Source organism: Rhea pennata, chromosome 10 (genome assembly GCF_028389875.1).
Source record: "Rhea pennata isolate bPtePen1 chromosome 10, bPtePen1.pri, whole genome shotgun sequence".
Lineage (NCBI taxonomy): Eukaryota > Metazoa > Chordata > Aves > Rheiformes > Rheidae > Rhea > Rhea pennata.
Genome location: NC_084672.1, coordinates 20,062,615 through 20,076,649, shown reverse-complemented (window position 1 = coordinate 20,076,649; position 14,035 = coordinate 20,062,615). Strand labels below are relative to the sequence as shown.

Below are 14,035 nucleotides of genomic sequence, written 5' to 3'. Positions count from 1 at the left end.
TACTTGTATCGATTGACCTTAACTTCAGCATTAATTTTGTTATATAATTAAATAAATCAGTCAAACAAGCACTTCGTGTGTATTTGAAAGAGTTTGTGATCTTATTAGAGTTATAGCTAGAGACTGATAAAATACTAAATTTAAATAATTTGAATGACTCATGATGATCATACTTTTTCTGTTTTGCATAACAGATGATTCCTTTAGATTCTTTTGTTGGCCAAAGTGCTGATGGTAAAATGGTTCCCATAATCCCTGGAGGGAACAGTATCCCACTTACCTTTTCAAACAGGAAAGAATATGTGGAGAGGGCAATTGAGTACAGACTCCATGAAATGGACCGTCAGGTAAGAATCTCATCATGACTCTGTACATGTTAATGTGACCAGCATTTTTGGTTTTATTTACATTTCCATTACAGCATATTGGAAAGAATAAGAATAGCTTGATTTTCTGCATGTTTCCTGGGTCCCCATAGCTTATTTTCTCCACACACACTGTTTTGTTTTGTTTTGTTTTGTTTTAAATCAGTCATATTTTCCTTAGTAGTTCCTCAGTTGCTAGAAGAACACTGGAAATCAGAACCTCTTTCATTAGAGTAGCCCTTACTGCAACTGTCAGCTCTGCTTGGGAAATGAACCTGCAATAGTGCATGCTGTGCACAGTATTTAGGCAGGATATTGACTTACAGTCCAGTTCAAGTACGTAATATTTGCTAACATTTGTTTAACTTGAAAATATTTCTCTTGTGCTTCTGCATAGGAACTACAAATAGTACATGAAATGCATTGAAAAGTATTGATTACCAATTTGCATGCATTTGTATATTTTGTCATTTCGATAGTGAAGCACATGAAAGCAGTATACAAATTTGCATAATAGGAAAAGTATTTGCCCTTTTCCCAAGAAAAAGATGATGTCATCTTCAGTAGAACAATGACTTTCTCATCAGAGGTACCAAATGGCTATTTCCAGCTCAGGCACGTGGTATCTGTGCAGCTTTTTGGTTTAGCCATCATCATTTGTGCTGCTAATGTGTACCTTCTTAAGCTCTTCTGCTCTGTATCAGAATCTTTTCTTTTAATGTGCAAATATACCTGTAATACTGTGCAGGATTTTGAAAGAGGATGCATGTGAGGGAGGTTGTATTCAAGAGAGTTCCTATAATTCTCTCTCTATCTCATTTGCTAGCAGGTATGTTAACTTTGCGTATGGATGGCAGAGCTGAGATAATTGTACTTCAGGTATCTCTTCTTTCTTTGGGAAAATAGGTGGCTGCTGTAAGAGAAGGAATGTCTTGGATTGTTCCAGTTCCCTTGTTGTCTCTTCTGACTGCCAAGCAGTTGGAGCAAATGGTCTGTGGAATGCCAGAAATATCAGTTGAAGTTCTGAAGAAAGTTGTGCGATACAGGGAAGTTGATGAACAGCATCAACTGGTTCAGTGGTTCTGGCATACCTTGGAAGAATTTTCAAATGAAGAAAGAGTCCTTTTCATGAGGTTTGTGTCAGGAAGATCTCGATTGCCAGCCAACACAGCTGATATCTCTCAGCGATTCCAAATAATGAAGGTTGATAGGGTAAGATGCTATTTCTATTTGTTTTATTCTTTCCCAGTTTAATCTGTGCTTTGGCCGTTGGAACCTGGTTTCCCTAATTGTAAGTTTATAGAGAAAACATAAGATGGAATAAGCCCTTAGCTATTAAAACCAAGGATTTTAATTGTGTAGAGTATATAACACTGCATGAATTACATCTTAATGCATTTGGTGGATTCACTATATGGTTATATGAATTGGAGGTCAAGATGAGTCCTTGCACGAGAAATGTAACCTCTTCAATTGTTACCTGTCCACAGTCATTTTCTATTTCAATTCCTTTTTTTATTTGATAATTTTAACTTTTCATTAAGTGGCAGCATATGTCCACTAGTGAACCCTAAAGCCTTAAAACCCCTGAGCTAACAGTATCTTATTTTACAGGGTGTGTTCCTTTTGAGTTACATTAGGTTTTTGTGCAGTGAAAGCAGGTTCTCTGTGAACTATATGAATGAAGGAATTGGGCAAATATAAAATAACAGTGATTGTTATCAAAGACTGTCATCTTTGATTAGCTGTCTCAAATTGCCTTGTGCTAAGGCACGCTATGGTGTGTAATTTGAATGTTGCTTAATATCTTCCCGTGGGCTGCTAAATAACTGTGTGATCTACTCCTCAAATGGTTCCATTTCCTTAGTGGGTGCAATGATGTACAGAAAGGGCAGCGTAGCAGTGGTTTTGCACATACTTTGGGAGGAAAGAAGTGATGTAAACGAAGAAGGCTCGCGTGCTTCTTCGCAGGAATTGTTTACTGCCAGCTGAGCTCAAATGAGACAGTGGTGAACGACAGAGCCCGGGAAGGAGGGAAAAATGAAATAAGAATATGCTGCATTTTTTTTCGTTCACGAAGTTAACGGTGTCCCACCTTTTGTCCGTTTCCACAGCCTTACGACAGCTTGCCTACCTCACAGACTTGTTTCTTTCAACTGAGGCTCCCACCTTACTCCAGTCAACTAATCATGGCAGAGCGTTTGCGCTATGCAATCAATAATTGCAGGTCTATAGATATGGACAATTATATGCTCTCAAGGAATGTGGACAATGCAGAGGGCTCAGACACAGATTATTAACATTCTGTGAACAAAGTCATCTTCCTTTTACTACAAATAGTGCCCTAAGTCCAATTCATTGTTGACATAATTTTATGGTAACCATAGATGTCTTAGGAGCATAAAAACAGGTGTTAATAAACAGTGGCCACATTTTAGTTACTCTAAATGTAACAAGAAATTAGATGTTTTTATTTTTTTTTGTGATTGTAAAAAGAAAAAAAGGAAAAAGGAAACAAAAAAGGTATGATCAGTAAGTTTTTTTTCCTTTTTTGGTCACTTTTGATAAGTTTGCATGAAGACATTTTGGTGCATTTTTGTTGGGAATAGTACATTTGTTAAGCCCTCCCAGTGAACCTGAAGAGTTGTACATTGTGTATAATTGTTCATTAGCAAGGACAGTTTTACATGAATATTCACATATTTATTTTGTTTTAATTTGAATTGCCTGTGCAGGGTTCCTTATGCAGAGAAAATAAAGCAAATTCAAGAATTGGTTGCTCGTATGCATTTATGAACTGTTTATGGTTTACTCAGTCTTCATGCTTTTACATTGTATGTCTCAGGAAATTTTAATATTGAGGTGTTCAGACAAGACGTTTGAAACATCTTAAAATGTTTATCTTTAGTCTGATGTGTAGCACTGCCCTGCACTCTGAATATGTTTGAGGTACCGCTGTTTTCAGGTATGCTACTATTTATCACCTGTCCTTAAATACAAATTAAAATTGTACTTGATTCCATTTTGCTTTTCCTTTAAGCATTTTTCTCCTCCAGAGTAGTAGTTGTTGACAGTGAGGATGTATGGCAACCTTGAAACAGAGAACTCTTTGAATCTTTTGTCAAAAAAAAAAAATCATATATATATATAAATACATACATGTACATGTATGTATGTATGTGTACATGTATATATAATGCTGATCAGTCAGTCCTGTCCGTCAGTCCTGATCAGGGTACAAAGAAATCACGAATGAAAGGCAGTAGGTCTTACAAACATTCTTAGTTTTATGCCTTTGATTTCAGTAACTTGCATGTGTTCGGGCTCGCTTTGGCGGAGCTGTAATCGCATTGTACTCGGCAGCGTGTGGTTCGCAGGAGGGTTCGGGCTTGGCTGGGACGGTAACATGCTGCATGAAGAAACCTCTTGTTCCGTGTCCGTGGGAAACGCTGAAGAGCAGACGACTCCCCGCAGCGTCTGTGTCGCGCACGAGGTTTGTGTCCAGCTAGCAGTGCTGCTGCTCGGCGTGGAGGAGCAGGATGTGAGGGGGCTGCGGCGAAGCGTCTCGCAGCGAGTCGCTGCTGCTGTGGCCCGGCTCGCGCGGCCGCCTCGGCGAGGGGCCGCCGGGGTGGCTGCGGAGGCCCGATAGCCTGGCAGGGCTCCCCCGGGACAGGGCTCCCCCGGGGAGAAGGCAGAAATTCCTCTCGTCTGCCCTCGTGCGGTTGCTGTAGGGTGGCAGGGATAATTCAGGAAACTTCCTGGCGAGGCCAGGCTGGTCGAGACCAACGTGGCGTGTCGCTGCCAGGGGGTAGTGGCCAGAGGGCTAACTCTAAAACTGTCCGAATTGGAAGATGCAGACTTTATCTGGTGAGGTCCTCTCAGTAACGACTGGCTGCTGGCTGTTGAGAAAGGCGAAAGGTTCATGAGCTGTGGCCAAGAACCAGCGTGCGGGAGAAGGGGGCGCTGGGGGCGGTGAGGTGCTGCAGAGCGGCTTCCTCCTCCGTTGTGCCGAGTGGTTCCAAATTGCACCGAGATTTTGGTGCCTCATCGCTGTGTGTGCCGGAGTGTATTCACACCCTGATCAAAAATCAGACTTGAAAAACCCCCAAGAGCACAGACTGCTGGTTAAAATCCTGCATTACTGTCTGCTGGGTTTCAGCTACATGTGAGTCGGTGCTGCTAATTTGTTAGTCTGCCTCACTCAGGCACAGAAGAAAATGGAGTGATACCTGAAAAATACTAGTTTTGTATGGGCTATGCAGTTTGGTTCTTGGGTAGCGAGGGTATTTTTGGAGACAGTTTACAGTGAAGTGTAATAGGATGTTGGTATTGGTAAATACTAATGTTGATTAAAGGATTGTGCTCGATTCCTTTAACTGAGACTTTTTTTTTTTTTATTCTGCTTCTCCTTTGAATTTTCTCTCTTAGCATGTCTAAATCTATCAAATGCTTGACTCTTTTTTTTTTTCTCCTTTCTTTGCCCTGCTGTTTTCACCATAATTATATTGTGCATGCCTTCCTTGTACTCTGCGCACTGGCTTTTTGTTGTTGTTGCTCAGGCATCTGAGCGCGACTGGAGTCATGTTTCTGGTGTAATGCTTTCTACGCAGAACTGCATGCAGAGATGAATTTACAGCGCCGAGTCTGTCCTACTGTCGGAGACGATTTGCAAAAGCTCTAACCTGATGTCCTTTTAAGGGTCTTTTATGTATGCAAATCTCTTCTTGTATAGAAAGGGGAATAAATATTACCAGTGTGTGCCTGCGTTGCATAGTCATGGGTCACACGTGCAGTCGCTTAAGGGGGAGGGGGAGAAATGGCACCAGTCGAGCTCTCGTAGCAGACCCTCCAGCGGCAGAGTTGCTGCACAGGCCGAATGGCCTTGGGGCGGTGGACACGCTGTCTCCAGGTGTCGTGCCTCAGTTCCCTTCCACCTCCCTGGGTCGGATGGGACAGAGGTACATGACTGAAGCAGAGGTCAGTGATAGTAGTGCAGATCAGAGGTAAGAGTGGTTGTGAGGCAGTTTGTCTGTCTGTAGCCATTTCAAATCCTGTGAGGGGTGAAGCACAATACGCTTAGAAGTGTTAAATTCAAAACACGAGCACAAAAAAACAGCTTGAAGGGCTTTTGCCAGGAAAGTACGGTTCTAGGAAGGTATTATATGGAAGGCACTGTGATGCCAAAAGCCTGCATCTGTTGTTAAATATTATTTTTATTTATTGCTTGTTACTTATTACTGTAAATGAGGAGGACCTAACCTCTTCCGTGGGCGAAAGCTCTTCAGAGACAGAGAACGAGTGTTTCCTGAAGAGCTCTGCAGTGTCCTGTTTCTCCCCTGGGGATTAGGTATTTTGTTCTCTTACTTCCTCTGGTATTTCCAGCCACTTTCTTCACTGGTTTTTACACCAGGAACTGTTGCTAGGCTAGGAAGTGCATCCGTAGCATCGTGGGCGCTCAGACCAGCGGCGAGCCCTTGGAAACAGGTAGGCAGCTCCATTAGAGAGAGGATGAGCAGGCAGGCCCGGGCTAGAGGGGGCCCGTCGCTGCGGCTGCGCGAGCCCTCGGCCTTCTGGGGCTTGCAGAAGCAGAGCTGCGGTGTCCGGCAGCCCTGGCAAGGCAGTGGTGGGCGCGCGGGCGGCCGGCGTGCTCAGAGGGGACTGGAAACAGTGAATGTGAATGTGAGGGTAACAATTGTTCACTTTTTAGAAGAGCAGAAGTGATCAGGTCAGATCTTGAAGTTTGATTTATTTCTGTCATTTAGCCCTCTTGCCTGGGTGGTGATGTGTAACTGCTGGTAAGTAAGCAATTTCTCTGTGCTGCAAGACTTGGATAGGTTTGATTTCCTCCTGTACAGTGTGGCTAAGATGGGCAATGTTATCACACTGAAAAGGTGAAGGATCTTCTGGATATTGCCTTCCCTTATTGTGTAGGAAAAGGCATGAAATTTTGAAAACAAATTATTATTTGTTACTTGCATTTGATAATCTGAGCAGGCATCTTCGTTTATACCACCTTTCTTTTAGCACTTTCATAAAGTAATGTGTAACAAGCCCTCTGCCTTTCATACCTGGTAAGTTAGAGCCAAAATACTAAGTTAGAGCATGGTAGGAGTAAAAAATGTTTCACTAGTGCTAAGAGAATTTTGACAGAGCTCAAATGGCTTGGGATTGAGGAAAACTTAGCGGGCTTCCATCCTTACGTAATGGCCTAAGTAAAATGTAATGATTATATACTTAATTTTCAAATTACATACTTAAATAATCAAATTGATTATTGATGCTGAAAAAAGTTAACACCCTTTGGTGATCAAATTTTACCCATCGTGAACAAATACCCCCGTGCAAGGAGGGGAAGGGCAAAGAAATATGACTTTGAGAAATAAGCAAATAAATGTACAGAAATAAGCAAATAAACCAACCTTCAGAAACAATCCTGAGGAGAGACTGGCAAAAAGGCATAAATAGTATGTAAAGCGATGCAGGCCACTTTGGTATTTTGTAGCTACTTGGAAGTCTGTTAGGTGTTAGATCTAACCTCTCGAGAAGGGCGTCCGTCGCGGAGCACGTAGAGCTGGCCTCAGCACAGGGTCTCGGGTCGCTCGGACAGCTCTAGCATTCTCTTTGCCGCCGCCGCCTTCTTTTGACTTCCTTTGGCTTAGCAGCCAAAGTATGTGAAATTTGTTTTTTTCCATGCACATATAGTATATTCAAGGTGAGACTTGTGTAAGCATTACAATTTCCACATTGCAGTCTGTTTATTCAGTGCAGCATCAACTTGCAGATGCTGGTTTAGGACTGCTGTTTGCCCCTTTTTGGGGCGGGGTGGGGGGGATATTTCCAGTTTTGTTCCTTCTTTGTAGTGCTTAAGGGCACTATTTAAATTCTAGGAAAGAATTAATGAAATAGCAGAATATTGTAGTGTCATGCTGTAGAAGTATCACAAAGTTGTGCAGATGCAATAACTATTTTATTTCTCTCCTGAGTGAGGGTTTCTTACAGATACTCATAGGATAATTCCTCTGGAATTTTAGTTCTGTTTCACTAAGATTCTATAATGTTGTGATTTATTTTGTTGCTCAGCCAATTTATGAGAGTACCAGAGAGTATCTGCAGATCAATAAACCAGGATGGAAAGGAGGAGTAAGTATATTCATTAATGTGGAAAGCTGTAAAATCCGTTTTCCATTTTTGTTGCATCACATAAAGAATATTTTCAGGAATGCATAGCTAGTTAATCAGTTCTTGCAGAGGAAGAACAAGCCCTAGGAAAATAGTCTATAAAAATATTTTTACTGAAATTGAAACTTATCATCTTAGAGAAAATAATTGGAAATAAAATTTTACAATTCTACTTTTGTAGTAAGAATTGGCTTCCAGTGGAATTTTGATAGCATATTTCTTTCCTTTCTGTTCAAATATGAAGGGAAAATGACACATCACTTGAAATAACTCTTTATTTCAAGGCTACCTAAGGCATCAGAGCTAAGTTAAAATAGGAATTCTACATTATGATACCCAAAGCAATATTTCTCCATATAACTTTTATTAAAGGAGTGATAATATAGTAAAAAGAATGCAGTGAGAAGCTGAGAAATCAAACCAGTTACTCATAAGTAACTGAGGCCTAATTTCAGAACTTGTTTCTACCTTTTAGATGCCAGTGAGAGGGAGAAATCTGCTTTATTTGGATAGCAGTTTTTCCACACATCTTTTAAGAGATTTATTACAGTCACATCATTCCCTAAGGAAAAAAAATACGTCGTGTTGGATATTCAAGGCAAACATAAATAATTAGTTAAATAGCTATTTTAAGAAGTCACTAATTGTGTTCCTTATAGGAAATGTTAGCTCTTGTAATCTTACAGTTACACAGCAAAAAGTAAAATGGAGACAAGTAATTAACAGAATGTAAGTCTCCAGAGCTATAGCCAAAGATGCACTTAAAACTCTAAAGATGCAACAAACTATAAAATTATTTTAAACTATCATAGACTTGATATAATTGGATTCAGTGATGCAAGTTCCAGTTCGTGTATTTATCAACAAACGCACTGCACGTTCATGTAAATGAAAACCAGATGTACTGTGATGTATGCGCTGGATTGCTGGAGTGAAGAAGTCGTGAATAGCTTTTGTGGAATGGAACAGAAACGCTGACTCTACGGGACAGAACAGTATTTTCCAAGGGTTAATATTTCTAAATTTAAATACACTCTGTAGGTTTTTATTTTAAAAGAAATCTTTCTGCTGTAGACTTCATTGTGAATTAAGCTGGATTTCTGTTGTTCAGGATTTGTAGAGCTTGTCAGCGTGGTCTGTACGAGGCTTTGTGTTCAGCATTGAAGCTATACCGATACCTGTAGGAGAAACCAAATCATCACTAGCCACATTTATCCGCTTGTCATTGCAAGTTACAGTTCTTCAGTGAATTGCGTTGAATGGGAGAGGAGACGCACGGTAAGCGTAAGCTCAGGGGCAGAGCGAGGACGACGTGCAGGTTTGCGTTCTCCGCAACGCTCCGTAGGAGTCGGGCTCAGGCCGTGCCAGAACGGAAGATAATGGAAGGTTGAATCGGAGGAGATGCTCCCGCATAGGTGACGTGCAGCGCTTGAGGCAGTGCTCCTCGACAAGGCACGTTGTAGCGCAAACAAGAAACAAGCTACGCCATCCTCCTCCTGAGTGTTACACACTGAGACACTCGCCAGGTGAAACATTTAAAGGTAGGTGCGGTTTACTCCTTACTGGCAGGAGTAAATTGACACTCAGCCTATGTTCACCTTCCTTCAGGCCAAGTACGTGTGGAAGTAGGTCGGTACCTTGGCACCTGACGTTGCCAGCCCGAGCTGCTGAACACGTGCTGTGTCAAGGTAAATGACCAGCGCTTGGTGTCGTATTTTGGTGTAGACCGTGCTGCAGCAACCTGTCACAAGTGTGTTTTATTTCCATGTGGCAGAGTGGTATGCAGGAAAGTGGCAGCTCGTGGTTTGGGATGCGGACAGCTGGGTGCTTTTACTCTTGCAGTGACAAACAGATGTTAATACAGATTTTCTCTTTGCTGTAGCACTTTCCTAATACCACGTTTACAGTTGCATAACTTACAGATTGTAAATTATTGCCTTATAGGCTATTACTTCTGTAAACTAGCTTACTTTAATGCCAATTTTAAAAAACAGCTTGAAGTGTAGCTTGTCAAAATATGTTATACAAAGGGTCAAATAGTGTTTTGCGCATGTTGCCGTATCTATTCCCAGTTAATAAATAAGTCTGACAAATCAGCTACAAATTCTAATTACTGAGGAAGCGGTGGTCGGCAGAGAGCCTGATCTGCTTGCCAGAGGGATCTTAGGGGTAGTAGTTGTCACCCCTAGCTGATGGAATGACCACGTATGAGTCTTGTATCTCTGTTTACAGAAGGTTGTCAGTCACCTTCCCTGGAACTGGAGCAGATTATACAATTACCCAAGCAGCATCTGCTGCTGCTTTGCTTCTCTCCCCTCCCCTCTTCCACAAAGGTATCAGAATCGCTGTTTTTTAGCCTTAATTACATCTAACATCTTGTGACAGAAATGTAGAATTTTCCAGTTTCAAGAAACAGCAGACAACAAAATGTCTCAAGACTGTGATGGCGGAGACGCGTATTTTCCCAGTGGAGCCTTTACAGAATTTACCAGCCACGTGTTTGGAGTTAACCCAGGGTGCAGCTAAGGAGCCGTAGTTAATTGCAGCTCGGCCGCCCCGCAGGAAGGCGGAAGTGAAGTGCACGAGCCACGCTGACCGACTTCATAGAGCGTGTTCCAGTTAAAGCTGAACCAGTTTTCTTGATGCTTTTTCAAGCGTCAGCTTTTTTTCTGGCTTGTTGTCTGGGATCATATTCGCACTTCGTTCTGCTCTCAGCATTACTGAAGGACGTTTTTCCCTGACTCTCTCTAGACCAGTATGTGTTATGTTCCGGCAAAAATCCACATGGAGCGTTTGCAGGGATCTGCCGTAGAGGATCACAGCTTCTAGGGTCTGGTCAGTGATCCGCACGCAGTTTTCCAGTTTGAGTGTCTTGAGGTTTGGGCAGTTTTTGAGAAGAAGCAGAATGCAATCATCCATTACGTGGCCACATCCAGAGAGGGTCAGAGATAGCAGATTTGGACATCTGAAAACACGGCGATCGTTACAGGTGAGAGAGAAAAATGAGTAACGTGTGGAGTTGGGAGAAGACAATGTCTTTAAGACACTGTCATCATAGAAATCAAAGTTAGAAAAATATTTCCTCCTCTACCAGGAGGGGTTAGATAAAGGCATTTACAGAGCTTAATGCACAGCTTTACTAATCTCAAGACTTAACTTTTTTTTTCTGTTGGTCCCAACATCTGTAGCTCAGTCGGCCTAGTGGGAAGGGAAAGTGGATGCCTGTTCAAGCTGCAGCTGCCTTGTTTTTTATGTGGTGCTGCTCTTCTCCAAGCCCAGGGGACGAAGACAACCGTGCTTGAAGGTTTGAGGCAGGATGCAGTAGAGGACAATTGAGTGAAGAGGCTGTAGATGTGCTGGGCATGGGCAAGCAAGACACTCGCTCTCTCTTGGTTTATGGGAACTAACGTGTGCATTGCAGCTCCTTGGTTTTGCTGAGTAAGTACACCCTGCTGCCTAATGGCGTGCTGATGTTTGAGCCCCACACAACTCCTAAGCCTTCCTCAAACAATCGGGACTGGTAAGAATTCTCCTGTTGAAGCAAGTAAAATCTTTTGTTTCTTAGCTAGACCTGGGCAAGTGCAGAAGAGACCTATTCTTTCCCAAGTGCAGCGTGCTGACGACTTGAGCTGTCTGTGTAAACTGGAGCAGCCAGTTATTACTGGAGCAGCAGTAGTTATTACTAGCTGTTGTGCACCAACCTGCTGTCCCTACAGTGTGTGTTGGTTTCTTGCTTGCAGCTTGCTGCAGGGAGCAGCAGTTTAGCTAGCCCATACTAAGCTGAATGGAGCTTAGTATTTCTCCATTAATAAATGACTTTTGGGGAAAAACTGATTACAGTAATGCTAATTTGTTGCTCTTGAGCCCTTTCAGCAGAACTAATAACCTGTTGCTGTCCTGTAAGGCCTGTAAGAAGGTGTCTGTAAGCTCTTTCAAATAGAGATTTGTGGTTAGAGCATGTATCAAGTTCAGCTGTTGTGTTCAACAGCAGTGGGTGCACACGCGGGGCACTGCTGTGGCCGCTACTGGACAGCTGGCACTGCAGCATGTCCTCTTGTCCTTAAACATGCACTAGGACGTTCCTCTTCCTCCCCCCTGCCCCCACCAACCCCTGCCCTGCAAACTGCTGCTTGGTTTTCACCTTTTGAGCTGAGCTAATACAGCGAGATCATGTCAGCTGCATGGTTTTTGTTTTGCTTTTCCTATGTCTTATCAACAGAGCAAAAATAAACTCGGGGAACTATACATACTGAACCTCTTCTAATTTGTATTTGTCTTTGCACAGAGTTGTTGTGATGGATCTGCTTAGAGAAGGTTGCTGGAACAAGGCAGGAACTTGGCTTGGGAAGGCTAAAATGACTGTGGGGGCAGCATTCATACACACTCTTTTTTAAGAGTTCAGCTTTAACTTGTGGAAATGTAGCTGTTCAGGGTTGAAAGGCATTTGTTGAATTTTCATAGACTGCAGGCCTTTGAAATTCCTTGCTACCCACAAGCTTTGCTTTCAATTTTGTCCAGCAGCCAATTTGGCATTATGGATTCTGCAGAGGAAGGCACTTAAGTGTTAAAACTACTTCTGCAGAGGTGTGGTCTTGCCATGTCCTCTTTCTGAATGCTAATTTGTGATGGCAAAAAGATGAAAATAGTTGTGTGTGGCATCTGGTAAAAACTGCAGTGCCAAAATTGGAGAACACTTCCTCTGTAGGAGGAGATGCATTTTCTTAGAATATTTTGCTAATTGGTCTGATTTTTTTATCACTTGTTCTAGAACAGCTACTTCTGAAATTTTGTACATTTAACTTGCATTCTGCTCTGAGCCTACATTTAAGTCCTTGTTTTGGGATTTCATGTTGCTGGTTCTCACCACCAGCCTGTGCTCTGTCAACATCCTGTAATTTGTCGGGTTCTTAACACTGTTAGTTCCAAATGGAACTGTCTCCTCCATAGATATTCTCTGCATGTATTTGTATGTAAAATTGGATTTCGCCTTTAGGGGTTCCCTTCCCTCACTCCAATGTTTTGCACTGCCAGAAGGGTACAGTTTAGTTAAATAGTACTTTACTAGGCAGCATTGCACTTTCTGGTAGTAACTACTCATTTCAAAAAAAGGAAGAGTAAGAGAAAAGGCTAGGCTTGAGGAATCTCAGTAAAAGTCAATATGAAGATACACTAGTTCTACTAAATCCAACTTAATCTCTATATTAAAACTCCAAAGTCAAGGCACTCACATACTTAATGCTCCACTTCAGGTAGGCCGTATGGAGAAGAGCTCTAAGGTGCTCTCATTTTGAGGCAGTTAACCTTTTGTTTTTAGATGTAGCATTTCATACCCAAAGAACGTACCTGTTGCAAACTTCTAGTAAAAAATCATTGACAGTGTTCTCATGCCTGTTACAGAAGTCTTTCTGGAAAGTGTTTTTCATCCAGTCCTCAATGTTACACACCTTGACTCTCTGTGAATGCCAGCAGATGGATAAGTACTTTAAAGCAGGTCCCAGGAGAAAATTGTCCTTCTTTAGTTCCACTGGAGAATGAAAGTTCAACAAACACCACAGTAAAGGATCTTGAAACACTTCTAGCATTTTGTGACATGTTTTTGCTAAACTTTTTCTGCTGTTTTTGTCCAGAAAAGAAAACAGATGTAAAAGGCACTCCCGATTCAGCTGAGTTATATGCATAGCTCTTCAGTGCGTGTTAGAAAGCAGACGGTCTCCTGGCCTTGTGGCGTAACGGCAGTGAGTGTGTGCGTGTGTCGGGGGGGGGGGGGGGGGTCTCCAGGAGGCTGTTGCACATATATGGTTGAGGAATGGTGTTTATTTTTGGCCAGCAACTGAAGCAGAAGCTAAGAGCAGGGAAAGGATAAGAAACATGCATGTACGAAACAGTTGCTCTCCTTCTGCGAGGGACTGGAATGGGCATGTAGAATTGCAGCACTTGACTTTCATGAAATGCTTCCTTAAAAGGGATTATTTTCCTTTGAGACAATGCTGATGTTTAGCAAAGAGCTTGTACTGAGTTAATGAACACGGAGTAGCGGCAGCTGCATGGTGCAAGGGCGGGGGGGATTGCCTGTATTTGTTCATTAAATTTTTAAGGATGCACTTTTGTGTCACACTGAAGGACTGGGATACTGTAATTTAAGAGCAGCTAGTTTAATGGCCTTTCACTAATAGCTTGTAAAAAGAATTTTTAAAATTCTCTGGGTACTTTGAAGCATGTACAGAACAAGCCTGCAGTTACCATTTACAAGCCTCAGCTGTACAGGCAGTTTCCTGCCTGCTGCCCTGAGAGCAAACGGTGCTAGTTGTTTCTTCACCTTTTACATCAGGAAAGTAGTGTTACGCAGGAAGACGTGCATGTGAGCAGCAAGTCTGCTCTACTGGTGGAGGTGCTTTTTTAATAGCTTTATTAGCTTGAGTTTTACAAGTTTTTTTATGTTACTTTTGGTTCTGTAGCTTTAGTACTCTTACTTTAGGGGAAAAGGAGACAGA

General features: G+C 42.2%; 2 protein-coding genes across 10 annotated transcripts in view; one reads left to right on the top strand and one right to left on the bottom strand.

Annotated features, from left to right (window-relative positions):
• The window catches only part of HERC1 (HECT and RLD domain containing E3 ubiquitin protein ligase family member 1), a 104,273-nt gene extending 100,886 nt beyond the window's left edge, over positions 1-3,387 (top strand). For all 9 annotated transcript variants that reach the window (XM_062584069.1, XM_062584068.1, XM_062584074.1 and 6 more), the window contains exons 77-79: positions 195-347; positions 1,272-1,577; positions 2,480-3,387. In XM_062584069.1, the coding sequence (XP_062440053.1) occupies positions 195-347; positions 1,272-1,577; positions 2,480-2,665 (645 nt within the window). In that variant the 3' untranslated portion in view covers positions 2,666-3,387. The remainder of the gene's footprint in view (positions 1-194; positions 348-1,271; positions 1,578-2,479) is intronic.
• A 3,923-nt stretch (positions 3,388-7,310) lies between these two features.
• On the bottom strand, positions 7,311-13,308 carry FBXL22 (F-box and leucine rich repeat protein 22). Its single transcript, XM_062583919.1, has 2 exons — positions 12,888-13,308; positions 7,311-10,509 (listed from the first exon to the last, which is right to left on the bottom strand). The coding sequence occupies exons 1-2, from the start codon at positions 13,220-13,222 to the stop codon at positions 10,164-10,166; spliced, it is 681 nt and encodes a 226-aa protein (XP_062439903.1). The 5' UTR covers positions 13,223-13,308; the 3' UTR covers positions 7,311-10,163.
• Positions 13,309-14,035: the final 727 nt, after the last annotated feature.